Below are 26,254 nucleotides of genomic sequence, written 5' to 3'. Positions count from 1 at the left end.
TCTGCCTCCCAAACCCTGGGATTTAAGACATACACCACCGTGGTCAACTTTATTTAGCAGCTTCTTTCTTCACGTTACTTGCTCAGGCTGCTCCTCAAAGTAGAGAAGGTGTTTTAACCCCAGCATTTGGGAGGCAATGTTGGATAGATCTCTGTGAGACTAAGGCAAGCCTATTCAGGACAGCCAAGGCTATGTAGAGAGACCTTGTGTCAAACAAAATAAAAACACAAGTATTTGCACTAATCATGCCAAACAAAACCTCTGTGCCAAATTGTTTGTACTATTGGCTTGTTCCTTTTCACTAGTTACAAGAATCTATCTGCTAGGGCTTGTGTGTGCACAGACACACACACACACACACACACACACACACACACACACAGGTGCACTCACATATACCCCTTTTGCCTGAGTGGAAACTGTTGTACAGTCCCTAAGACTTGTGATAGCAAAAAGTGTGATGTGATGCAAACTATTTGAAACCATCATGGCTGGAGCTACACCACAGGAGCCGGAGTAAACAGCCACCAATCTTTAGCAGCTTCTTCTAGGTGTCTGTGGAGTGTATAAAAAGGCAGGGGCTAACATGATGATATTTTGTTGAGGAAAGAGATCAGAGGACCACTGGGTCTTGCAGGCCATCCAGCCAAACTGACAAATGTGAGTTTCTGGTTCAGTGAGAGACACCATCTCAAGGGAATAAGAACAGAATAACAGAGTGGAACACCTGATGTCTTAGTTTTGTTTCCAATTGGTGTGATCAAATACAGTGACGAAAGTCACTGAAGGAGGGAAGGCTTACTGTAGATCACAGTTCCAAGTAACGGTCCATCATAGCAGGGAAGTCAGCAGCAGAGGCTTATTCCACAACCTAGAACAGAAACAGAGAATGTGTTGGAGTATTTTCTCCACTTTCTCCGTTTTTCTACAGCTCAGGATCCCAGGCACAAGGAATAGTGTCACCTGCATTCAAAGTGGATCTTCCCATAATGTAATTAAGAAAACTCCAAAGTAGATGAGATGGCTCAGTTGGTAAAAAGGGTTTGCTGCCAATCCTGATGGCCTGAATTCAAACCTGGAACTCACACAGGAGGTGCCAAGTACTACACGGTGATTTCCTGCAAATAATAGAATCTACCTCTAGGTGGAGCTGTGCTCCCGTCTCCTCCCTGCTCTGGTAGAGCAGAACAGAGACTTCCCTGTGGAAGGTTCCCCTTAACATAATGTGCTTTCCTTCCCAGTATTCCCTCCTCTGGTGCAGTCCCTAAGAGCCACCAAGAGGTTCTTCTGACAGCCCACCCTTCTGTGGCCTGACCTAGAAAGGTGTACCCACTTCTTTTTCTTCTGTCTTTTTCTCTCAGACACTGGCTGGAGCCTGAGTATATTTTGAACTCCCTAACTAGAGCTTTGTGCTGCCTTACTTTTTCTTAAGCTCTCCTCCAGGTGGGGCTGCCTGCCATCTGGCTTTACCTCCACGCCTATCTTCTCCACCTTCCTCTGCCCCGGATATTGCAACCTTTTTACAGTTTGACTACCTGGAATTTTCTTTTCAAACTCTAATAAATTGTACTTGAGCTTCCAGTTGAATCCATTTCGCATTATTTTATTAATGAGACAAAGAACCCTGAGAGAGGATCCCCGTTTTTCTGATACTGTATGGTGGCTCTGCTAGGATTCCACCAAGATTTTCAGTAACACTTCTTTCCTGAATTTTATTTGTTTATTTATTATTGGTTTTTCGAGACAGGGTTTCTCTGTCTAGCCCTGGCTGGCCTTCCTGGAACTCACTCTGTAGACCAGGATGGCCTCAAACTCACAGAGATCCTACTGACTCTATTTCCCAAGTGCTAGGATTGCCTGCATGCACCACCACTGGGCCCAACGTTTCCTGCATTTTAATTGACAGAGAAAACAATTCTGTTCCTGTAGCCCTAGACAGCATCATTGTGCTCTGACCTCCACACAGACACTGGGATTATAGCCAGGCACCACTATGCCTGGCTATACTCTAATCTTTTAACTATCTATCCTTTTCTTTTTAAATATATGTGCATGGGGGGGGACGTTTTCCATGAATGTATGTCCATGAACCATTTGCATGCAGTGTCCACAGAAGCCAGAAGTGGGTACTGGATCCCTTAGACCTGGAGTTACAGTTTTGAGCTACCATGTAGGTGCTGACAAGGAAACAAACCCAGGTCCTTTGAAAAAACAACCTATGCTCTTAACTGTTGAGCAGCCTGTCCTTTTCATAGGATGTTGTCTGTAAAACCTCCTCCTCACATGATCATTAAACCTGGCTCATCTAGAAACCAAAAACAGATGCTGCTGTAGGAGGTTAAGGTACAGACCAGCTTCAAGAAGAGGAAGACGGACTGAAAAGGTTACACTGCTCCTTCAGAGGGCTCAAGTTGGTTCACAGCACACATGGGTTGGACAAAATGCCCTGTAACTCCAGATCCAGGAATTTGACACTCTCTTCTGGACTCCTCAAATACCTAGGCTCACATGCACATACCTACACACAGACCTACACATAGCCACATAACTTAAAATAAAAGTATTTTTTAAAAAGGAAGAATAGATCTAAAGAGAAAGACCCCATTCAGCCAAGAGATTTCTCACCTATTGTTCTATTCTTTATGTTCCATAAAAATCAATTGCACTTCCTGAGCCCTTGAAGATAAATTTGCACTGAAAATGCCTCCTCCATTTTCCTCAGGACCAATCTTAATTAGGCCCGTTTCCCTTCCACCCATTTCTTTTGTTGCTGGTGTTTTGAAACAGAGGCTTGCTATGTATCTCTGGCTGACCAAGTACTATGTGCTCCGGCTTACCTTGAACTTGTGGCAATCCTTCTACTTCATCTTCCCAGGTACTGGGATTACAAGTGTGTGTTACCACCATACACTGATCCTTTCCCCAGTATCTGACTTCTGGATTTTCAGCAGAACAAAGCAGACCTGATTCTGTAGTTGCTGGTTGTTTTTTACTCTTTGCTCTTTTGGGAGACCTGTCACCCAGTTCCCAAATAAATACACGGAGTCATATTCTTCCTTATGAATGCCTGGCCTAAGCTTGGCTTATTTCTAGCTAGTTCTCCTTAACTCAAATTATCCCCATCTACCTTTTGCCTCTAGGCTGTATCTTTCTCTATTTCTGTGTACCTTTCTTTTCTTCTTATTCTGTGGATGACTGTGTAGCCATGAGGCAGAACCCTGGAGTCCTCCTCCTTACCCTACCACCAGATCTTCTCCCAGATTTCTCCTCCTATTTCTTCTGCCTACCAACCCTACCTATCCTTTCTCGTGCCTTGCTATTGTCCATTCAGCTCTTTATTAGACCAATCAGGTGTTTTAGACAAAATAACACAGCTTCACAGAGTTGAACAAATGCAACATAAAAGAATGCAATACATCTTTGCATCATTAAACAAAATTTCCACAGCATAAAGAAATGTAACACATTTTAACTAATATTCTACAACATGATTCTAGTTACAATTCCATGCCATAATAGCTGAGAACTTAAGTTTATTTAAGACATAACTAAGGAGAGTGATAGAGCATGTGGCTAGAATGAGCAAGGCCCTGGGTTCCATCCACATCCAGAGAGAGAGAGAGAGAGAGAGGAAGAGAGAGGGAAAAGAGAAATCCCTAACTAAACCTCAATTCTTTTTTTGTTTTGTTTTTTGAGACAGGTTTTCTCTGTGTAACAGTCCTGGCTGTCCTGAAGCTCACTCTATAGAACAAGCTGGCCTTGAACTCACAGAGATCTGCCTGCCTTTGCCTCATGAATGCTGGGATTAAAGTTGGTGCACCACCATACCTGGCTTATAGTGAACTCTTATCTCCAAAAGGAGGAAAGGGACAAGCCAGAGAGTGGGAAAAGATATTTGTAATTGTTTTCTTTGGCAAAAAAAAAAAATCATACTTAAAATATATAAGAAGTTTCCTATACAAGGTTGCAAAGTTTGCTCAACAGCTAAGAGCACTTCCTGAGTTTGATTCCCAGAATTCACATGGGAGCTCACTATGGGAGCTCACTGAAGTCTGTAACTTCAGTGGCTTCCAAGGGCTCTGTTCACATGTGGTACACAGACAAACATGCAAGAAAGACACCCATATATTTAAAATAAAAATAAATCTTTAAAAATATTTAAGTACCCTACAGGCAATAGGAAAATTACATCTCAACTAGGTTAAAACTTGATTGGACAAACCACGAAAGAAAACCAGTTAGCTAGAAATCAAGGAACTAGAATTAAAGCCTCAAAGAGGTACTTTGGAATGTATACTAGAATTAAAATAAAAGATTGGCATCATGCACTGGCAAGGGGAAGGGTGGCAAAAATCTAAATAAACTGCATCTCTCATATATTACTTTAGGAATTGGAACAACCACGATTTCTTCAAGAAAATATTTTGGCTGGGGCTGGAGAAATGGCAGGGCAGTTAAGATAGCTGCTCTTCCAGAGGACCCAGGTTTAATTCCAGAACCCACCTGACTTTCCACAATTGTCTGAAATTTCAGTTCCTGGGAATCCAATACCCTGGCATCCTCAAGCCCCCAGCACACACATGGTACACAGACATACATATAGACAAAACACCTATACACATAAAATGCCAATACTACTACTAGTAGTAATAATAATAATAAAATATTTTTATTATTTATTTACTTTCATTTTTCTTGGCTGGCTGGCTAGGAACTCACTGTGTAGATCAGGCTACACTTGGACTCATAGAAATCTTCCTGCCTCTGCTGGGATTAAAGGCATGTACCACCATGCTCCCCCCCCCCAACATTTTTAAAAAGAAGAAAACATGTTGCAATATCTATGGAGGCTGTACACACATGCTCTATGACTCAGCTACTCTGCTCCAAGGTATATGTCCAATAGAAATGCATAAATACCAAACAATAACTCTTTTTTGTTTGGTTTATCCAGACAAGGTTTCTCTGTGTAACAATTCTGGCTGTTCTAAAACCAGCTCTGCAGACCAGACTGACCTCTCAAACTCACAGAGATCTGCCTGCCTCTGCCTCCCAAGTATTGAGATTAAAGCTTATTTGTTTATGTGTTTGCGTGTTTGCTTGAACAGTGAGGATTTTTTTCTTTTTGGTTTTGTTTTGTTTTTTGAGACAGGATTTCTCTGCATAACAGCCCTAGCTGTCCTGGAACTAAACTCTGTAGATCAGGCTGGCCTCAGACTCACAGAGATCTGCTTATCTCAGCCTCCCAAGTGCTGGTATTAAAGGTGTATGACACCACTGCCTAGCTAATAGTGAGGATTTTTAAAAACAATTTTTTTTCAGTTTTCCTGGGAAACAAGTACCTATTTTTACATTGCCATATCTGCTGCTTCTGCCTGTTATGTTAGAGACGGTATTAGTTTCCTATCACTGCTATAATAAGTCAAGGCGCCAATGAGATAGTTCATTTAGGTGAAAGTGCTTGTTACCTAGCCTGACAACCTGAGTTCAATGCTTGCAACTCAATGGTTGAAGGAGAGAACTAACTCCTGCCATTTATCCTCTGACTTCTACTAGACAGCAATGACATGTGTGCCCCCACACACAAACACACACAATAAATGAAATAAATGTAATATTTCAAAAATAATCAAGAACTTTTTGCCTAAACTATACACATTCGTCGTTTCATAGTTATTACATTCAGAAATCTGAAAGTGGGTCTTACAGGGGAAATTTAATGTGTTGGCAGAGCCATTGTGCATGCCTGACATTTCTATGAGTACTGGTCCTCATGTTTACACAGCAAACAGTTCACCCACTGAGCCACTGCCCAGCTGCCATATTTTTCCCCGTTTGGGACAGGACCTTATATAACCAAGGTTTGTAATCAACTGTTCTAAGTAGCAGAGGCTAGCCTAGAACTTGTATACCCTCCTGCCTCTGCCTCTACACAGCATCTGGATTACAGGTCTTTAGTTCATTCAGCAACAACCAACTAAAGGAGAATCTCAGCATCCAGATGTGGTGGGCATACTTGTAATAATTCTTGCTCTTGCGAGTCTGAGGCAGAGTGTGAATTGAGATTCTGTCAAAGGTCATCAATAATCAAACAAATTTTAAAGGCTGTCACAGCCTAACAAACCTAGGATACTTCAAACAATGTGCAGTCCTGGAAAGGAATCCTAACACAGGAAACTAAGAAAAGCTGTATAAAAAAAATCAATATTAATCAATGACACTGTATTAATATTGGTCCTTTGATCATAACAAATGACCCATATACTGTATGATATTACTAATAAATGGAGTTTGCTAATAGTCAGTGATAGATTACTTGCCTGGGATGTACAGTGCTCTAAGTTTAACTCCCAGCACTGGAATAATAATAATGGAAACTGGTTTTGAGGTTATGTATGGAAACTATTCCATCTTCACAAGATTTTATGAATCTAAAAAGAAAGTTTCTCTATGGCTGATAAGATGGCTCAGTGAATAAAGGCCCTTTGCTGTCCAGCCTGACAACCTGAATTTGATCCCTACACCCTACATAGTGGAAGTAGAGAACAGACTCCAGAAAATGTATCCTCTGACATTCATTCATACATTCCCTGTCATATGAGCATGCATGCCTACTTGTGCTCACACATACACACACACTAGTTAACTAAAGTCACAGAGCCTAAAGAATCAGAGCCTCTAAGAGCTTCTCTAGTTGTCAGAACCAACCCTATCAAAGTATCAGCGAGGCCCCAAACTGGCTAGCCTCATTTAGCTTTATAAGTGTCCATGTGCTGCCACCTACCGGTATCTAGGTTACATCTTTCTACCCTCCTGCTTCTGTGGAAGACTCAAGACCTATTTATTACATTACAAAGCACTGACTTTCACTAAGTTCACTCAGTACTTTACAAGGCAAAGTACTTTTCTTCATTAATTTCAGGTTCCCATAGCTCCATTTCAATACTTTTACATTTCAAGTAACAGAATCATGTATTTTCATTTGTGTTCGTGTTCGTCTACTTTTTGTTTTGTTTTGTTTTGTTTTTTCGAGACAGGGTTTCTTTGTGTAGCCTTGGCCATCCTGGAACAAGATCTGCAGACCAGGCTGGCCTCGAACTCAGAGATCCTCCTGCCTCTGCCTCAGGAGTGCTGGAATTAAAGGAATGCGTCACCACCGCCCAGCTGTTTTTCTACTTTGAGAGGTCTCTGTTTCTTATTCTTTCCCTAGAGAAATCTATTGCAAAGTTTTTGTTTTTGTTTTTGCTTTTGTTTTTCCCCCATTTTCGAAACAAGGTCACTTCAACAGAGACAAATGACTCCTATTGCTCATTCCTCCGAGTCGACCACTTAGTTTGGCTAATCTGTAACCCACTTTTCACAGACCCCTAAGATTCCTTTATACTATGTTGCAAACCTCTGGGATTTTCATTGAGGCAAATACACATTACTAAATTACTAACTCAGTAGTCCTTATAGAGGCTCAAGTTCCTCAAGTAGCTCGCTCACACCAGCCAGACAACCTCAGGAATTCCAGCACCTGCGGGGAGAGGGGAAGAGGCAGAACAGAGTTAGAGGCTAGTTTACAGTAAAAGGGACTCTTAAAGGAAAAGAAGAAAGGGGAGAACGGGAGGAAAGGGGAGGGGAAGAGAGAGGAACCTAGAAAAGGAGTGTTTATTGAGTTTTGACTAGAGCTGTCTCCCCACCCGCGGCCGGATCTGGTCATTTTGGGGTTGTAGCTGGTCAGGCAAAGCCCCACCCTCCTGGACCTGTCATCACAGAAGCCGCACGTGGCCGGGGTGGGACCTCAGACGACCTGCAGCCATCACTTTGTCTCCTCCGTCATCTGTTGGGGCCGCCGCCGCCAATCACAGCCAGCCGACCGGGGCCAAGGAGCGTGTGTGCCCTGGTGAGGGAGGCGGGAGAAGGGGCGGGGGATAAAAGTTACTACAGTCAGAGGGCACAGTGTTCACGTGAAAGGGACCTGGAAAGAGTTCCAACAGGCTGTAATCTAAGGGGTGGGTCCTGACGAAAGGCGAAGAAATCAAAAGGGGGAGGGAGTCAGGGGGTGGCGCCTCAAGAAAGCAGAGGATCCTGGGGTAATGCAAAGAAGACGAAGAGGGCGGGGTCATTAAGGGGCGTGGTTTGGGTTGCAGAGGAGGAGTTTTAGGGATTAAAGAACCGGGGCAAGGGGGACAAACCCGGGGAAGGTGGGAGCTGGGACAAGGGAGAGGGTGGGCCGGGGCGTTGCGGGGGCGGGGCTCGGACCCAAGGGAAGAGGTGTACAGGCCCAGGCTGCAGCTAGGGCTGCTCAGTCACTGCCCCTATCTACTACATTCTCAAGTGCATCAGGACCCACGGAACTACAGGTGTGGGGCGGGGTGCGCGTGGAAAGGGAGACGAGGCCGAGGGTGAGCTTGGGCAGGCCTGAAGTAGGGACCACCGTTAGTGAAGAAAAGAATTTGGAGATTGTTGTTCTGGAGTGGAGGATGCGGAATTGGGGGAGTAGCTAGGGGATCAATGTGTGAGCAAGGAGGTGCATTCTCTAGGGGCTGTTGTGGGGGAAGGGCGGGAGTGCTTTGTGAAAGTGGGAGGTTAGGGTTAGGGAAAGGGATCGCTGTCTGATGTGGTAGATTAGAGGAGATTCTTGAGCGATTTGGAGGAACGTCGAGAGAATGGGAGGTTTATGTGATGGAAAATGGCTGGTGGTCCAATGTATGGGAGAGTAGGGGTTGTGCAGAGAAAGAGGAGATGGGCTGTGGGGTACTATACGACAGGTTGGAGTTGTAGCGCCCCCCCCCCGCAACTTTTAGAAAGCCACATTCTACTCCACTGTAGGGACTCCAGGAAGACATTTGTGGTCTGTATTCTAGGAGTGAGGGTGCTGAACTTAATAGAACAAGAAACCAATGTAGTGCTACTGGATGCTGAGCTCCCAACCACACCTTCTGGCATGGGTACACAGAGAGCAGGCAGGCCCTACTTGTCACAGGAGTTTGTGTGACGGTGTCTTTATCCTACTTTGAATCTGTCTAGCTGAAGCTAGGATACCTTCCCCCACTAGAGCCTCTGGGGACCCTTCTGTCACTGGGTTCCTGTCAATCCTCAACCTAGTTCCTGTTCCTACAGAAGCCTGCTTTGGTCTCTGCCCACCCCACCCCACCCCCTGCCCTGCCCTTATGCTCTGGGTGTGCTCATTTCCCACTTCCTTCCTCACACTGGGCCTGGCCTGCTTCTTGACAGTCTAGGATCTATGACCTGTTCTAGACTTTGTACTTAATGGTCAGAGACCCTGGTGCCCAACATGGAGGCTCAGATCCCACCACATTGCTATGTCTCTGCCAGGGAATCCTAAGTGACTGGTAGCCACATTTTACCTCTTGCCAGAGAAATTGGTTTCTCTCCCTTTGTCCTTTCCTGGGTGGGGAAAAATCATAGGCTCCTCAGAAATTCTGGGGGTTCTCTAGAAGAAATGCTCAGCAGTAGTGAAGGCCCTGTGTGCTTTGAAAGGTGGGCCACTGTGGTAAGTCTGACCTGGGAAGGAATAAAAGGTTCTAACCCAGCAAGAGGATAAGGAGAGAATGGCTCCCTCCACTCTGGGTTTGGAACAGGAAGTGGGAGGCTGGATGTGGTGCCACTGTTCTTTTTGCCTCTAGATTGGCTTGGGAAGGGTGGGAAAGGGCTGCTTTTCACACCATGACTGAATGAGTGTGACAGTGTTGCTGAAAGGGGCCCCGAGCCAGCCTTCTCACACAGCTACCCAGTTGCTGAGAGCCTGGCTGGAAGGGAGGGGTGCTCCAGACAGACAAAGCCATGGGGTAGGGTGGGGTAAAGAAGGGCAGGCTGAAGCCTTTTGAGGAGGCACTGATTTCTATGGCAACACTGCTTCCCAGACACTCTCTATCAGAAAGGGGCGGGCCTAGGGCAGAGGCATTCAAGCTTCCTCTGGGCTAGGGCATTTTGTGTGAGTGGGTGGGGCATAAAGAGAAAAGCCACCAGTTTGCTATGCTGAGTATCTAGCCTTTTGCTTAGGTTCTAGCAGCAGGGAATTCAGTTGCTTGAGCCCATCCTCTGTGATGGACATGACTGAATATTAGCTGTTAGGGTTATAAGACCAGGGTTGTAGATGTTCTCAATGGTCATTATTTAATGGAATCCTTATTTTAGTTATTTGTCTGTTTTTTGTTTTTGTTTTGTTTTGTTTTGTTTTTTCCTTTTGGAAGGGGGGCTTGGGGACAGGGTTTCAAGTAACCCAGGCCATCCTCAGACTCACAATGTAGCTGATGATGACTTTAAACTCCTAATCTTTCTGTGTCCATCTCCCAAATGTTGGAATTATAGACACACCCCACCAAACCCAGCTAGAAACCTCACATTTTAAGTCTGCAAATTTGTGGTCAAAGAAACCAGTTCCTAAGGCTGTTTAGTGAAAGAACAGGAGTTAAGATCCAAGTTCTCAAATTGCTGTTCAGTATCTGGGCTCACTGTTTTCTTCACCAAATTTTATTGAATAGCTATTATGTGCCAGACTCTGAGAATGTTAGTATGAAGAAAGGAATTGCTGTTCTCATGGAGCTTCCAATAAGAAGTAAAAGAAAGAAAAACAAAAAACAAACCTATGTGTATGCTTGTGAGAAATTAAGTTGAGGTATGTGCCTTTAATCCCAGCACTCAGAAGGCAGAGGCAGGTGGATCTCTGTGAGTTTGAGGCCAGCCTGGTTTATAGAACAAGTTCTAGGACAACCAGAGATACAAAGAGAAACCGTGTCTCAAAAAACAAAACAACCCAACCCCCCCCCAAAAAAGAAGTAAGCTAGTGATAGGTGCTATTTATTTAAAAAGGGGGGGTGGGCAGTAAGGTGAATTGGCTTATAAAAGTGTTTGCTGTGCAAGCCTATGACCTGATTTCTCTCCTTGACCTCATGGTAAAAGGAGAGAATGGAATTCACCAAATTTTCCTCTGATCTACCCTCACATGTCATACACACACAATAATAATAATAGAAATAAATGAAGGAAATAGTTTTTGAAAGAGATGGTCTTACTCTGTAGCCTTGGCTAGCCTAGAGCTCCATATGTAGGCCAGGCTGGCCTAAAACTCACAGAGATCAGCCTGTCTTCAATGACTTTGAAGCCAGTCTGGTCTACAGAGTTCTAGAACAGTCAAAGCTACACACACACACACACACACACACACACACACACACACACACACGTGCGTGCGCGTAATAATAATAATAATAATAATAAAATAATAATAATAATATAACCTTTTTTTAAAAGTCAGGCTGTATCTAGTGACACACATGTGTAATCCCAGCACTCCAGAGGCAGAGGCAAGAGATTACCAGAGTTAAATCCAGTTTTAGCTGGATACCCTATCTCAAAGAAACAAAGCAAAAACAACAAACAAAACACCCAATAACCTATAATTCTAACCTTCTGGAAGCTAAGGCAAGAGGATTGTGAGTTCAAGGTCACCCTAGGTTACACAGAAAAATCTTGGCTCTAAAAATCGAAACAACAACAAAAATGCAAGCTAAGGGTTTAGTGAGCTAGGTATGACCTCATGCATGACTGAACCATGCTACTCTCCCCAGGGCATACTGCGGCCTGGAATATTTTTGATCCTGACTCTTTGAGTATCACCCTGCTTTTTGTACAAAACTGAGGATTGAAAGTATAGTATAGTAAGACAGAAGAACAAGGTAGAGTTGCTAAGGGTTTTCCTAAAATGGTCTATGTCTCTTTTTTGGCTTCCTAGTGAGCTTTACTAAGGTGAATAGGTTCTCACATTGATATTCTGCAACTGTTAGGACTTTGACAATTTCTTTTCTTTCTTTCTTTTTTTTTAATCTGGCTGCTTGCTGCAGGGAAGTTAATCTTAGGGAACTGGGTTATTTTTAGGGGGCTTCTTTCTCATCAGAGGAAAGGAGAAAGAATCCTAGAAAACTGTTGTTTGCTGTATCTAATTGTAGAACTCGGTGAGGAAATGGGGGGGGGTCTCTTTTTACAGTGCAGTCATAACTGATGGTCCTGGGGAGCTCATAGCATGGGTAAGGCAGAAAAGGACTTTGGGCCTTTAGACTATGAAGGAATGAATTTTACTTCTTTTGGTTCTGGCGTTTGTTTCCTGTTACTGTGACTGGGAGGAAAGGTCTGATTTGGAGACAACCTGTCTGACTCGCTGTTAAGTTCAGAGGACAAGGTAGACAAGGCTATTCATTTTCTTAGGTTATCTCCAGAGCAGTGCCTCTAAAATGTGTCTGTGAATGCCCAGTTCTTGCAAAGATTCCACCCTGGTTATTTACAGAGCCAGAGGGCAAAGGTTAGGGATGCCACTTAATTTGGCTGGATCTGGGTTGGGCCTGGGGCCCGGTGACTCAGGGGGAGGTTGGTGAGTTTCGAGGGAGCTGTGAGTCATGAAGATGAGCTTGATGTCAGGAGTTGCTCTGTGCGGAAGCCCTTCTAGCTCATTTCTTAGGATGCTTGCTTCCCCAAACAGAGCAGTATGTGCTTCAAAGCCCAATCCAAGAAGGGTTTCAAGATACAAGGAAATAAGCCCAGAGTCCCTGAAATTTAAATGTATTTCTGTTTCTGGTGCTCCCCGGGGTCTCTAACAAAGAAAAAAAAAAAAAAAAAAAAAAAAAAAAAGTATGAAGGCCATCTTTCAGTATGGACAGAGATAAGGTACAACCAACGTTAGGTATTTTTTTTTTCCCCTCTCTGACCTGTAGGAAGCTTACTGAATAGCAACAACCCTCTCTCACACTTGGAGCTGTGTTTAGGAATGCTGGGAAAGGTGAATAGGCTTGGGGATATCTAGGGTTGGGTTTGGTATGAGAATAGGCTGAGTTTGGAAATTGTTGAGCTGTATCAGTAAAAGCCTTGGAGCTTCCTTCTTATTTACCTCTCAGAACAGGAAGGGTGGAGGAGAAACATTTGTTGAGACGTGAGAGGACGAAGTCTGAAGGGGGTTAAATGGCAGGGCAGAGAATTACTTGGGACTAGGACAGAAAAAGGGTTAAAAATGTGGGCGGGGCAACATTGGGTAGGCCTGCCCTTATGTGGACCAATTGACGAGCGCCCCTTGGAGAAGGCGTGACTCACACTTGAGGTTGCTGAGAGGCTGGCCTCCACTGAGCCAATGAGCATAGTTGTTGCCTGGGGGGGTGTGGTCTGAGGGGGGCGTGGCGGTCGTGGTCGCAGTGGCGGGGGTGGCCGGGCGCTGGGCGGGGCGGGCGGCCCCATCAGCTGGTAGGAAATGGCCTGTGAGTCAGAGGGGCAGCGGAGTCTGCGGCGCGGAGCCGGGGCGGCCCCGGGGAGGGACCGTCGCGGGGAGGGGTGCAACAGCGGCTAGAGGGGCTTCGGACGCCAGGGCCCGCTAGTGTTGCACACGAAGCTGATCAGAGAAGAACCAAGCAAGAGCAAGGCTCTCAGCCTAAGCCACCCTTTGTCTGGGTTGGGGGCCCGTAGCAGGGGGACTGGTTATCCGAGGGGAGGGACCGGGACGGGACGGGACGGGACGGAAGGGCCCGGAGCAGCGGCCACCGCAGCGGAGCCAATTTGGGAGCGGGGTGAGTGTGTACTAGGTTGAAGGTGCAGATCTCCAAAGCTTCTGCAGGGCATGGGGCCTGTCCCAGGTTGTGAAGAGGAAGGGAGTGAGAACCGACCTGGGAGGTTAAACAAGGGGTGGGGGATCGTCCAGAACAAGGAGTCCAGGAGCCAAGGTGAGTCTACCCATTTGAGTTTGGAGGGGTTGCTGAGGTCTGCTCCCTCTCTATTAAGTAAGGGTGAAGGGCTCTAGGCCAGGCGCCAGAGGGAGGGTGAAAGCAGATTGACCTTCCTACTCACAGTGGTGGTCTTAGGAACAGTTACCGTAGCGTGTATAGACATGTGTGAGGACAAGATGTACAGCAGTGAGCAGCATAGGGTAAGAGTGGAAAACACATGGATAGGAATTCTTTCTGTAACACTCCTTAGTCAGAGTAAAATGGGCATCTTGAACACTGAAGGGAAGGAGAAAATGAGCCTAGGTATTCTTCCTATACCAGAACCTCTCCCACCTCCCCGGCCTAACTAGTATCTGAGGGTACAGACCTCATGGTATTCTGGGACTTGTTGTTTTTGCTGACCTTTTCTCGGCATGTTGGGAGCTGTAGTCCTTGGCAGCCAGTCTGGCACAGCTGTTTAATGCCAGCTGCTGCCCATCCCCTGCATGGAGGGTGAGGTTTGGCTTATCCTGGCCTGGCCCCCCTCCCTGCAGTCCTGCCCCATGAGTCAGCTTGAAGCCATGGTCTAAAGCTAGACTGGCTGGGTGGCAGAGGAGTGAGTCTTAGAGCGTCTTCTGACAGGGAGGGAACTAATAGGCTCTGGGTTAATGAGCAGATGCCAGGCATGCTGGGGTCAAGTAGAGCATCATGTCATCACCTGGCTTCCTTGAGGCAAAGACTCAGGAGGCTAACTGAGTTGACCTGGAAATTGGGGTGCTAAGGAAAATGCCCTTCTTGAACTTTAAGACCTTGAACTTTAAGAATAGGAGGGGAAGAAACGAGAACAGGTTGTACTCTCTTACAACACTGCCATTATTAATGCTCTCCCCTTTCCAGCCATCTCACCCACCAGAAAGGACCAGAATAGTCTTAGGATCTCAGTTTTAAAGAGGGCCTGGTGAAATGGGAAAGTGTGGCCTGTGATGATGGGAGCCTCTGACGTAGGAGAGCTTTTCAGTCCCTAAGTGTAAATGTCTCCTTTCTCTCTGCCTCCTACCACCACATCTGCTGTTGCAATGCTCCCTGTACAATTAACCTCATGCTTCCTCTGCACTGTCAGAACTGCTGCCCAGATCACTAGGGCCAGCTTTGAGGCTTTTTTGAGTCTTGTGTTGTGTGTTTCTCCTGAGTTTAAAATTGGGCCTGTCCTCAGGCCTGACATGATCAGAAGTAAGCAAAAGTATTATTAGTAATGACACTCTCATATGGAAGTCTCATGTCTATCCAAGGAAAAGGATTGGGGAAGAGTATTTTGTTTTGTGTGTTTGTTTTCTTGCTGTCTCTCCTTCCTCCCTCCCTTCCTCCCTCCCTCCCTTCCTTTCTCTCTTTTGAGGTTTGGCTTCTGTGTAACCCTGATAGTCCTGGAACTTAGAGATCCACCTGCCTCTGCCTCCTGAGTGCTGGGATTAAAAGTATGCCCCACCACCGCCCAGCTTGTTTGTTGTTCTTTTGGTTTGGTTTGGTTTGAGATAGGGTCTCTTGTAATCCCAGCTGAACTTGAATTCCCTGGTGTAGTGGAGGCTGGCTGTAACCTGGATTTTGTTTCTTTTGTTGTTGTTATTTGGTTTGTTTGATTTTGAGGGAGAACCTAAAAATGTAGCTAGACCAGTCTTAAATGCAAGATCCTCCTGCCTCAGCCTCTAGCATTATGCTAAAGGGCACTGTGGTTGGAAGTACTGACAGGCTGCTGACCAGCTAAGGATGACAGTGGGGACAGCTGGCCCTCAGCTTGACAGTCTCATTACTGTAATACTGGTTTCTGGTCCATGAAGACCACTTTTTGTTCAGCAAATAAATAGTTTAGTTTTTTTGGGTATTGGTTGTGCACTGGGGGAAGGGCATGGAGAGATTCTCCTGTTTCCAGTCCACTGTGCACTGCCTCCTTATCTCTGGTTTGCAGGGCCTTGAAGGGGGGGAGGGGTGAGAACTAGAAAATACCTTCTGAGCATGTTCTCGCCTCCTACCACTTGTTTTTGGTTGGATTTCTTTCCTCTTGTTAAGAAGACAGATTGCTGGGGGCAGCTGGGATTTCAGATATGAAGGCCTGGCTTGGAGCTGATTTGAGGTTTGTAGTTGTGTGATGAGGTGTAACTACCTGCGTGACCTCTGCCCATAGCACTCTTGGGTGGCACTTGCCCCTATGGGTAGACATATGGAGGTGAGTTGTGTAACTGGATGTCCTTGAGTAAGAGAGGTAAATTATTGCCCTGTGCACCTACTAGCTGACATGGTATCTCTCTGATCTTTTGGGGCATTTCATCCCCTATCATTCAGGGCCAGTTCCCAAGAGAATGACCCTGACAAATGGTTCATCTTGCCTCCACTCGTTGCTTCTCTGTTGACTCTTCAGGTAGCCCAAGTCTCCTAGCTGGGCCCTGGGTCTCAAGCCTGCCTCTTCTGTTTCTGAAGAGCTTGTCACAAAGTGGGAGGGTGTCTTGGTGTATGTGCTAATACATTAGCTCACATTAGTGGAGGAACTTTTACCATTAGCTTCCGGGATCCTGGCTTATATTTTCTCTTTTCTTTCAGGGTCCAGCTGAGCCCGGGAGCTGCACGGAATGGTGGCAGTCACCTTGCCAGTGCAGTGGGCATGGACCAGACTGCAAGCTAGAGGGACAAGGCATCAGACCGGAAGAGGGGACACACGCCTGGTCTTGAAGCTTCTTCATCGGGGTAATTTCCAGGAAGAAGGAGGGTATAGCAAGTTCAGTAAGAATCTGGAGCTAAACATGTCCCTTCTCTGGAAGTCTGAGAGTAGTCTCTGAATTCCATTAATCTGTTCTGGCATTGGACAACTTTACCTCCACAAACTACTCAAGGTCACCTGTTGAGGATAGGGGAGGGTCTGAAAGCCAGCTGGAAGAAAGAGAACTCCTTGCTTGATTCCCCTGACCTGCTTTTCTTTTTTACAGATGTCCCCAGGCCCCCCAGCCCAGGCCCAGCATAAAGGCCGTGTGGGGGGCCCCCCCTGACCAAGGGGGGCTTCATGCGCCACGTGCAGACGGAGCTCTCTCCATCCTCAGAGCCAGAGGCTGGCCCTTCACAGCCTCCAGTCAGACAGGGGACCCTCCAGGGTGGCCTGCTCATGGGCTACAGCCCAGCAGGGGGGGCGACATCCCCCGGGGTCTACCAGGTATCCATCTTTTCCCCTTCAGCTGGTGCCTCTGAGCCTCCTAGGGCTCTGAAGCGGCCGGCCCCTCCCACTGAGGGTTCCCGGGAGCTGAAGAGAGGCCCTGGGCTGGGGGCCAGAGAGGGACTACCCCCTGAAGAACCACCTACTGTGGGACTGTTGGGCCCAGAGGGACTGGGTCTGGGACTGGGTGTGGCCAGCCAGCATTTCTCCCATCATGGCCTCTGTGTTGTGGAAGAGGGAGGTAATGCCACCTCACCTTGGACTTCAGGGACCCAGAGTACCCCCTGGCCCTCATCAAATACTTCCTGCAATACTTTGCACATCAGAGACTGGGCTTTCCCAGATCAAGGGGGACAGGGGTACCTGGGGGAGTCTCCAGGGCCAGCCCCTTCAGGCCAGCTGCACACACTTGACACTGATTTGCACAATCTTGCACAAATAGAGGGTAAGAGCCCAGTGGCTAGGGTGGGCAACGGGAGCAGTCCCTGGCCTAGGGAGTCCCCTGGAACTGCCAATGGACACAGTCCCGAGCACACACCCCCTGGCCCTGGACCTCCAGGCCCCTGCCCCACCAAGCGAAGGCTGCTGCCTGCTGGAGAAGCCCTGGATGTCAGCTCTGAGGATGAGGGGCCAGCCCCTCGGAGGCGCCGGGGAACCCTGGGCTGCCCTCTTGCTGCCAATAGTTCTGATGCCAAAGCCACACCCTTCTGGAGCCACCTGCTGCCTGGGCCCAAGGAGCCTGTTTTGGTAAGCCAGTGGATGAGTTCATCTGTTTTATTTATTTATTTTTCTTTCTTTGGAGACAGGGTCTTATATCAAGCCTAGGTTAACAAAGATGACCTTGAACTTCTCCACCTTCCAAGTATAGTGTTAGGATTACACAAGGCATGTGCCACCTCCATCATAGTTTATGTGATGCTGTAGATTGAACCCAGGGCTGTGTGCATGCTACACATTCTACCAACTGAACTGTATCTGTAGTCTCCTGGTTTTGTTTTGAGACAAGGTCTCAAATAGCCTAGAATGACTTCAAACTCCCTATGTGGCCAAGGATCCTCCTGCCTCTACCTCCTAAGTGCTAAGATTATAGGGATATGTTACCACATCTGGTGTACCCTCGTCTACTCTCAAGTGGACGTTTGTGTAGATGAAGGTGAGGAGACCTATGGAGATGTTCTTCAGAGAACTTGTAGTAAGTCCTTGTCCCAAAATGTGTGGTCTTCATGCAGTCTGTTTTCTCCATATTTTCACCATAGGACCCAGCAGACTGCAGTCCCATGGGGCGGAGGCTGAAAGGTGCCCGTCGCCTGAAGCTGTAAGTGACCAGATTCTCCCTCTACCCTGGCCATCACAGCAAAGGCAGAAAGAAGTCTGTCATGTTTTCCAACATTATATTTATTAGGGATCTCTGGGTTGTAGCAAAGAGTGGGGTTCAACTATTGGAAACAGGACTGCCCAGAATGCTCAAACGCACCCACTGTGTCCCTCCTTTTACCAGAAGCTCCCTTCGAAACCTCCGGAAGGGGCCAGGCCTGCTGAGCCCTCCCAGTGCCTCCCCCTTTCCTACCCCTGCTGTCAGCCGGACCCTGCTGGGCAACTTTGAGGTAATTCCCCTTGGGCTTTGTGATTAGGGGTTCCTGGGAGGGGATTCAATGGTAGAATGTGGCTCAAATAGGCAAAAGGAAGAATTGGCATCACTCTCAGACTGTGTCTACTCCACCCTAATACCAGGAATCATTGCTTCGTGGACGCTTTGCACCATCTGGCCACATTGAGGGCTTCACTGCAGAGATTGGAGCCAGTGGGTCTTACTGTCCCCAGCATGTCACGCTGCCTGTCATTGTCACCTTTTTTGATGTTTCTGAGCAAAATGCCCCGGCCCCCTTCTTGGTATGGTATAGAACTGACCCCAAAGTTACCTCAGAGGGGTTGGGGGTAGGAAGGGTGGCCAAAGGTATTCCTTACATGATCTTCTAGGAGTTAGTCAGGGTCAGGTGGGCAAAACTCCAGTATGGGGTGGGGCTGAGTCCAAGGGGAGACATTATAGAGCAGTCAGCATTTAGTGTTCTCTAGTTCCTACCTTGGCTAATGGATTATGATCTTCTTAGGGTGTTGTGGACCTGAATCCTCTGGGGAGGAAGGGTTACAGTGTGCCCAAGGTGGGCACCATCCAAGTGGTGAGTGAGGGAGTGGTACCCAGAGGGAGTTGATGTGGGAAGAGAGGAAAATCAATCCATAAACCCTACTGACTTGGACTGTCTTGTGCCCAGACCTTATTTAACCCCAACCAGACTGTGGTGAAGATGTTCCTTGTGACCTTTGACTTCTCGGACATGCCTGCTGCCCACATGACCTTCCTGCGCCATCGCCTCTTTTTGGTGCCTGTAGGTGAGGAGGGAAATGCTAGCCCCACCCACCGCCTCCTCTGCTACTTGCTGCACCTCAGGTAAGCCCAGGATGCTGGGAGTGCTGGGGAAGTTCAGGTATCTGTTCCCTACCCTCAGACAGGATCTCTCCTTTCTTCTCAATCATCTGGATACTAACTTGCTTTCTGCTGTCTTCCCCTAGGTTCCGGAGCTCCCGCTCAGGCCGCTTAAGCCTGCATGGAGATATCCGCCTGCTTTTTTCCCGCCGGAGCCTGGAGCTGGACACGGGGCTCCCCTATGAACTACAGGCTGTGACTGAGGCCCCCCATAATCCACGTTATTCACCTTTGCCCTGATTGCCATCATTCTGACGCTAGGTGGGCCCAGAGCCTACCTATCCTGCTCCATCCTGGACAGGGTAAACTGTGGAGAAATGGCAAGAGCCCCTTCAGGCTTGAATTAAAGTCCTCATCACGCTCATACCCAAATTGATTATTTGGGTGTTTAAAGCTTCTGATCCTTCCATACCCTGTCTACTCTGGGTACTCCATGTGCCTGTCCCCTCCCTTGGGTTTCCCAGGCCAGCTTAGGTAGTAGGGAGGAACCAGAGCTACCCTGAGATTGTCCCAAGTTCCTAGGCAAGTAATGCCAGTGTTGCCTCCCTGTCCTAGGCAGGGGCCACTTATTATTTTATTTATTTTTAATTTATAATTTATTCAAATTGGATTGCCATGGTGACCTCCCAAACCCGATGATTGGCACCACCCCACTCTCAGATATTGCTCCAACCTCAGGACTTGAAGACGCTGATGTCCAGGCAAGGGAGACCTGCTCTCCCGTGGCTAAGGGTAGAGCTTATTCCAGAGGAGCTGAGTCACTAGCCAGACTCGGTTTCCCTTGTTTTTCTCTATTCCTTTTTCCTTCCCCACCCTTCAATTCATCTTTGAAATCTAATTGTGTGTGCATGTATGTATGTGCGCATATGTGTGCGCCCATGCAAATATGTGCATGCACACAAACTTGGGTTTGTGTGGGGTGTGTGTGTGTGTGTGTGTGTGTGTGTGTGTGTGTGAGAGAGAGAGAGAGAGAGAGAGAGAGAGAGAATGTGCATGTATGTGTAACACAGGGGTTTAACCACCCCTCACCTAGGGCTTCAGACTCAGTTGTTCCTCTCCTCCTGCCTATGTTTCCTTGCTTTGGGGTCCTGACTGAGGAAGGTGTCCAAGGACAGAGTCAGGCCTAAGGACTGGGGAGCCTCCTCTCACTTGACCAGACTCTGACCCACCTACCTCAGCTGGGATGAGGGGTGCCCCTTGTATTCAGTCATGTGGTTCCCAGTTACCCCATTCCCCCACTCAAGAACTCTGATCCAGCCTCAATTTTTAACTGTTGGGGCTTGGCTGAGGGGAACAAGCATTTGCTGAAACTTGAAAACAAAACAAAACAAAAACAGGAAAAATTGTACCTGGTACATTTTTTTTAGAAAAAAATAAATTCTTGTTTGGAAACTTGAACTACGTTCTACTGTTTTTCTATGTTCAGAGGATGTGGATGAAGGTATAGGGCTTAATTGGAGCTGGAATTGTTCTCTCTTCTAAAGGGGAAGCAACAGGCTGCTAAAACCCATGGGATCTTAGGCTAGGCCAGGCTGATTCTTGGAGTATAGTCTTATTCCTACATATATATAAGGGGTTAGGGGCTAGGAGGGCAAAGTGAAGGATCTGGATTCTTACACTAATTCCATGGGTTACTTTAGCCCTACAGAACCTCAGTGTCCTTATATGGGAAAAAAAAAAAAAAAAGATGATACAGGCCACTTAAAAGATGTATTGGAGTGTCCGAGATCTGAGCAAGGTGACATGCTATAGACAAAATGAAAGGCTGAGGCTCTTTGCTGGCCTCTGTATGTAAGGGGATCACGCCTGGCAATTTATGGCTCAGGAAACATGGAAAGAGCTGTTGATGCTTCGGGAAAAGAAGGAAGAGGGAAAATCGCCATCAAGCACAGTTGGGCCTCCTGGTTACCATGACAACGGGAATGGGGTCAGTCCCCAGTGGGAGGGTTGAGTACAACCGCAGGACTACCCAAGACTGTTACTATGGCAACCATGGCATCTAGTCAGCGCCAAACCATTGATCGTTATGGTGACAGATTAGGGCAGTGGTAAGAGCTGGTGAGTAAACTGAGTCACCGCTGTGGGTACAAAACTTGGTGGGAGGAGTTTCCGTACAGGATATTTCCTCAATTTCGACTACAATACCTAGGAACTTCTTGGTTCTTGAGAACCAGAACAAACTTGCAGCCCGGGCTCTCTCTTCAAAGTCTACGTTTCCCAGGGAACATTTTGACGTACGCTCTGCTGAGTACACCGAAGCGGGGGTGGGGGAAGGGGGAGCGGGCGAGGGCAAAATGTGGAACGAGCCGCCGGAAGTACGTCGGGCGGAGTGGAACTTCAGGAGGAAGGGCTCGGGTTTAGGCTTCAGGAGAGGCCGCTCTGCTCCACCTCTCGTTGGTTCCGGAGGTCACTGAGGCTGTGGGAAATGCTGGCGCGCGCGGCGCGGGGTACTGGAGCCCTTTTGCTGAGGGTGAGAACGAGGCAACCTTCTTCAGAGGCCCGGGACAGAGATCACCTGGGTCCTCAGCTGGGAAGGAGCGGGATTCCAACTTTGGGGAAGGACTGGGGTCAGAGGTCATGGTCCCCACGTGAGTCATTCTCCGGGGATCCTTGGGGGTCGCGATTTAGGGAGATGCCTTCCGAATAGAGGTGGTTTCCTCCCCGAGCCCTCAGTCAATTCTCCCCTTTCTTCAGGGCTCCGTGCAGGCTTCTGGCCGCGCTCCGCGCCGCGCCTCCTCTGGACTGCCCCGAAACACCGTGGTACTGTTTGTGCCTCAGCAGGAGGCCTGGGTGGTGGAGCGAATGGGCCGATTCCACCGGATCCTGGAACCTGTGAGAACCTCTTTTGCCTACCTCCTGCCAGCCAAGTGATCAAATCTCTTACTCGTGTGTAGTGGGACTTCCCTGGGGCCTGTCTGCACTTTTGCCTCTTGACTAGTAACTGGGACTATCCCTGGCAGGGACCGATTCTGGCAGAGCCCGGTCTCCTGACCATCATATCCGTGTTTCACTGCTTTCCAATTACCCTAGTATCCCACAGGCTGCATTCTTGGATCTATCCATCCCCTCATTCCCATATCTCTGTCTAAAGATGGCTATTCTTGCTGGCTCCCATTCTGTTTACATTCAGAGACCTAGTCTTTCATTCTTATGTTCCTAGGTTTACCTATCAATGACACTTCAGCCTTTGAGGACATGTCTTGGTAGGAGCTATCACGTTCCTGGGCATGTTCCATACGTGACATTCTGCTTACTCCAGACTTAGCTTAGATTTCACTTTCTCCCACTTTCTTGAGAATCCATAACTTCTTTTCCTAGGGCTTGAATGTCCTCATCCCTGTATTAGACCGAATCCGATATGTGCAGAGTCTCAAGGAAATTGTCATCAATGTTCCTGAGCAGTCAGCTGTGACCCTAGGTGAGAGACACGGGTGATGGGGATGTGCAGAGTGCATTAGGATGTGGTTGCTATAGATCCAGGGCTTAGGAAAAAGAGTTGTGTGGGACACAGAGGCCTGACTGCCCCCCTCCTTTCTTTCTTTTGCTTCTGCAGATAATGTAACTCTGCAAATAGATGGTGTCCTTTACTTGCGTATTATGGATCCTTACAAGGTACCTTCCCCTGGCTTTACCCAGCCTTCTGAATTGCCCTCATTAAAATCTTGTCTCTTCGAGTGGCGGTGGTGGCACACAACTTTAATCCCAGCACTCGGGAGGCAGAGGCAGGTGGCTCTCTTGAGTTCGAGACCAGCGTAGTCTACAGAGCTAGTTCCAGGGCAGCCACAGATAAACCACTCGAAAAACCAAAACAAACAAACTGTATCTTCATTTCTAACCCTGTACCTGCCTTTTTTCAGGCAAGCTATGGTGTGGAAGACCCTGAGTATGCTGTCACCCAGTTAGCTCAAACAACTATGAGATCGGAGCTTGGCAAACTCTCTCTGGACAAAGTTTTTCGAGTAAGCAGATCTGGGCTTGAGGACTTGGGAGCACATTCCTTGCCCTTTCAGATCTTTTCTGGAGATCAAGATTAGCCTGGGACCTTCCCAATTTAGGCTCTTGATAGATACATTGACTTGTGCTGCTCACATTTATCTTTCTCTAGGAGCGGGAGTCTCTGAATGCCAACATTGTGGATGCCATCAACCAGGCTGCTGACTACTGGGGTATCCGCTGCCTGCGTTATGAGATCAAGGATATCCATGTGCCACCCCGGGTGAAAGAGTCTATGCAGATGCAGGTGGGGGACAGGATTTGGGTCCTCCAATCCCAATGGGACTAGAATCCCCTATTGTGGAAGATGGTAGATATAGTTTAAGTCCTGGTTAGAGGTTCCCCTGGCTTTTTTTTTTTTTTTTTTTTTTTTTTTTAAGACCAGATTTCTCTGTGAAACAGTCCTGGCTTTCCTGGAACTCGCTCTATAGACCAGGCTGGCCTGGAACTCACAGAGATCTGCCTGCCTCTGCCTCCTGAGTGCTGGGATTAAAGGTGTGTGCCACCACTGCCCAGGGCCCCTGGCTTCTTCTTGATGGGGATCATTGGGGCTTCCAGGTAGAGGCAGAGCGGCGGAAACGGGCCACAGTTCTAGAGTCTGAAGGGACACGAGAGTCAGCTATCAATGTGGCAGAGGGGAAGAAACAGGCCCAGATTCTGGCCTCCGAAGCAGAAAAGGCTGAACAGATAAATCAGGCAACAGGTGAGCAGTGAGTAGCGTAGAGGCTGAGGGAGGAACACAGCATGGGTCTTTAAAGGTAGTTGCTGGGGCAGGAGCTTTGGGGTACTCTGATTTCATGGGTCAAACTGTTTTTTTGTTTGTTTGTTTGTTTTTGTTTTTAATTCTTCCAGGAGAGGCCAGTGCAGTTCTGGCCAAGGCCAAGGCTAAAGCTGAAGCAATTCGAATCCTGGCTTCGGCTTTGACTCAACATGTGAGAGGCTGATGGGTGGGAATGGGGGGTAGCCATAGATAATGGAAGGGCTTCACTTATCTGTCCTTGTGGGTAGTTCCTGACATTGTGGGCTCCATTAAACCAGATGAGAGCTTTATATTTTATATTATGATCTGTATACCCCCTTTCCAGGAACCTGACCTTTCTCTTCTCTCTCCAAATGTGTGACCTTTGATTTTTATCCCCTGTGCCCACAGAATGGAGATGCAGCAGCTTCACTGACTGTGGCTGAGCAGTATGTCAGTGCATTCTCCAAGCTTGCCAAGGATTCCAACACAGTCCTACTGCCCTCCAATCCCAGCGATGTCACAAGTATGGTGGCTCAGGTTAGAGCTCTTGGAAGATAAGCATATAGTAGTAATGTCGGGAGCTAAAAATGGAAAATTTCCACTCCTTCAGCTACCTGTGTCAGATACCTGTGATGGTTTGTAGGATTCTTGTCATTGACTGCAAAGCTTAGAAAACTTGAAGGAACAAGAAAAGCCAAGGGACTGGGTATGATGGTGCATGGCTATAATAGCAGCACTGAGGAGGAGATGCAGGAAGTTCACAAGTTAGAGGCCTTTCTAGGCTCCATAATGCAACCTTGTCTCAGAAAGAAAGAGGGAAAAGGAAGCAGAGGAGTCAAGTAGCCCCTTTTAGTAGTTTGGGACAGAGCTTCTGCAGAATGTCCTCATGGCGCTCTCTCTCTCTCTCTCTCTCTCTCTCCTCAGGCCATGGGTGTATATGGGGCTCTCACCAAAGCCCCAGTTCCAGGAGCCCAGGACTCTGGCAAGAGCAGCAGAGATGCCCAGAGTACAGATGCAAGTCTTGAAGAATTGGGTAGAGTCAAGCTCAGTTAAGGACACGGCTTGGCCAGGGAGTGGGGGTCAGGGAACAATACTCTCAAGATTCTGGCTCTAGCCTCCCTGCCAAAATTTTAGTTTTTATTTTTTTATTTGAACTTAATAATAATCATGTAATAAACTTATCAGTGGCAAATTGGAAACTGTCCTCTTTGATTGGAGAATGAAGTTAGAAAAGTCATGTTTTCTTTGTATATCCATTTCGGTCCAGGTAGTTCTGGGGATTCTCCATGACAAGAATGAACTTCATGTGACGCAAAATCATCCTGTCTTCAAAGGAAACCTACCCATGGAGGGATTAAATCAGTGTTTACTGAAATGCCAGCTGGAGGGTGTGGTCCCCCTCCTGCTACATGGTGCAGGCGTTTGGTGAAGCATGGGGAAAGAGGACTGCCTTGGCAGAATGGTACTTTGGAGGTCTTGAAAGGCTGAGGGTGTATCTCATTCAAAATCATTTCATGTCTCCCGTGTACCAAGCAGAATGCCAAGATAACAACTAGGGTTTACAAGAACAGTTAAGATATGGCCAAGGTGATACATACCTAAAATTCAGCACTTGGTAGGCTGAAGCAGCAGGGTTGTGAGGTCAAGGCCAGCTTGAAGTTCTTAGTGAAACCCACTCTCAAAGCAGCAACAACAGAATCGAACCCCAGTGGCATCTGCTTTCAGGGAATACTAAGTCAGATAGGGAATGTGTGGGAGCAGACAGTGATAGGATGTCATAAACAGGGCTGGTAAGGTGGCTCAGTGGGTAAGACTGTTGCTGTGCAAGCCAAATGACCCGTGGAAGAAAAGAACCAATTTCACAAAGTTTTTAACCTCCACATGCACACTGTGGCACATGCACGTACACACAATAACATCATTTTAGAGTCATAATGCTCAGATGGAAGAACTAACATGTTAGTTTGCGTTCCAGGAAACATCAATGAAAATTACATCCGCTTGGATATATATACGAAGGAGGGGAAAGAGACCCATTTGGTGATCTGGAAATGAAGGTGTTGGGAGTTCATAAATGCAGAGAGGCAGAGCATATCTGACCTATAAACACAAGAGCAGAGGCACTGATGTGGCTAGAACAGTTAACAGAAGCA

The 26,254-nt window shown here is 47.3% G+C and overlaps 2 protein-coding genes across 9 annotated transcripts; both read left to right on the top strand.

The window, feature by feature from the left end:
- Window positions 1–7,769: 7,769 nt before the first annotated feature.
- Window positions 7,770–20,764, top strand: Atosb (atos homolog B). 7 transcript variants are annotated; one of them, XM_051187630.1, is made up of 9 exons: window positions 7,770–7,888; window positions 16,281–16,424; window positions 16,664–17,631; window positions 18,141–18,199; window positions 18,383–18,488; window positions 18,616–18,774; window positions 18,993–19,061; window positions 19,155–19,330; window positions 19,453–20,764. In XM_051187630.1, exons 3-9 carry the CDS (start codon window positions 16,738–16,740, stop codon window positions 19,604–19,606), a joined length of 1,617 nt encoding a protein of 538 aa, XP_051043587.1. In that variant the 5' UTR covers window positions 7,770–7,888; window positions 16,281–16,424; window positions 16,664–16,737; the 3' UTR covers window positions 19,607–20,764. The 7 variants fall into 7 exon arrangements, with proteins under 7 accessions (XP_051043587.1, XP_051043583.1, XP_051043584.1 ...); XM_051187626.1 differs by lacking the exon at window positions 7,770–7,888 and adding an exon at window positions 8,220–8,348; XM_051187627.1 differs by lacking the exon at window positions 7,770–7,888 and adding an exon at window positions 8,260–8,390.
- A 913-nt stretch (window positions 20,765–21,677) lies between these two features.
- Window positions 21,678–25,300, top strand: Stoml2 (stomatin like 2). Of its 2 annotated transcripts, none has more exons than XM_051187623.1 (10): window positions 21,678–21,836; window positions 22,061–22,198; window positions 22,685–22,784; window positions 22,920–22,978; window positions 23,224–23,325; window positions 23,472–23,606; window positions 23,918–24,062; window positions 24,212–24,291; window positions 24,510–24,638; window positions 25,026–25,300. In XM_051187623.1, exons 1-10 carry the CDS (start codon window positions 21,792–21,794, stop codon window positions 25,152–25,154), a joined length of 1,062 nt encoding a protein of 353 aa, XP_051043580.1. In that variant the 5' UTR covers window positions 21,678–21,791; the 3' UTR covers window positions 25,155–25,300. The 2 variants fall into 2 exon arrangements, with proteins under 2 accessions (XP_051043580.1, XP_051043581.1); XM_051187624.1 differs by having other exon boundaries at window positions 21,810–21,954.
- Window positions 25,301–26,254: the final 954 nt, after the last annotated feature.

The sequence above is a fragment of the Phodopus roborovskii genome, unplaced genomic scaffold (genome assembly GCF_943737965.1).
Source record: "Phodopus roborovskii unplaced genomic scaffold, PHOROB, whole genome shotgun sequence".
Taxonomy (NCBI): Eukaryota; Metazoa; Chordata; class Mammalia; order Rodentia; family Cricetidae; genus Phodopus; species Phodopus roborovskii.
Note: the sequence above shows the minus strand (reverse complement) of the source record. Positions and strands in the feature narration are given on the sequence as shown.

Coding starts and splice junctions, on each gene's coding strand:
- Atosb (XM_051187630.1), top strand. CDS start 16,738: ATGCGCCACGTGCAGACGGAGCTCTCTCCATCCTCAGAGCCAGAGGCT. Junction 18,200..18,382: donor GGTGCCCGTCGCCTGAAGCT/GTAAGTGACCAG, acceptor TCCTTTTACCAG/AAGCTCCCTTCGAAACCTCC. Junction 18,775..18,992: donor ATGCCCCGGCCCCCTTCTTG/GTATGGTATAGA, acceptor TGATCTTCTTAG/GGTGTTGTGGACCTGAATCC.
- Stoml2 (XM_051187623.1), top strand. CDS start 21,792: ATGCTGGCGCGCGCGGCGCGGGGTACTGGAGCCCTTTTGCTGAGG. Junction 24,063..24,211: donor ACAGATAAATCAGGCAACAG/GTGAGCAGTGAG, acceptor TAATTCTTCCAG/GAGAGGCCAGTGCAGTTCTG. Junction 24,292..24,509: donor CTTCGGCTTTGACTCAACAT/GTGAGAGGCTGA, acceptor CTGTGCCCACAG/AATGGAGATGCAGCAGCTTC.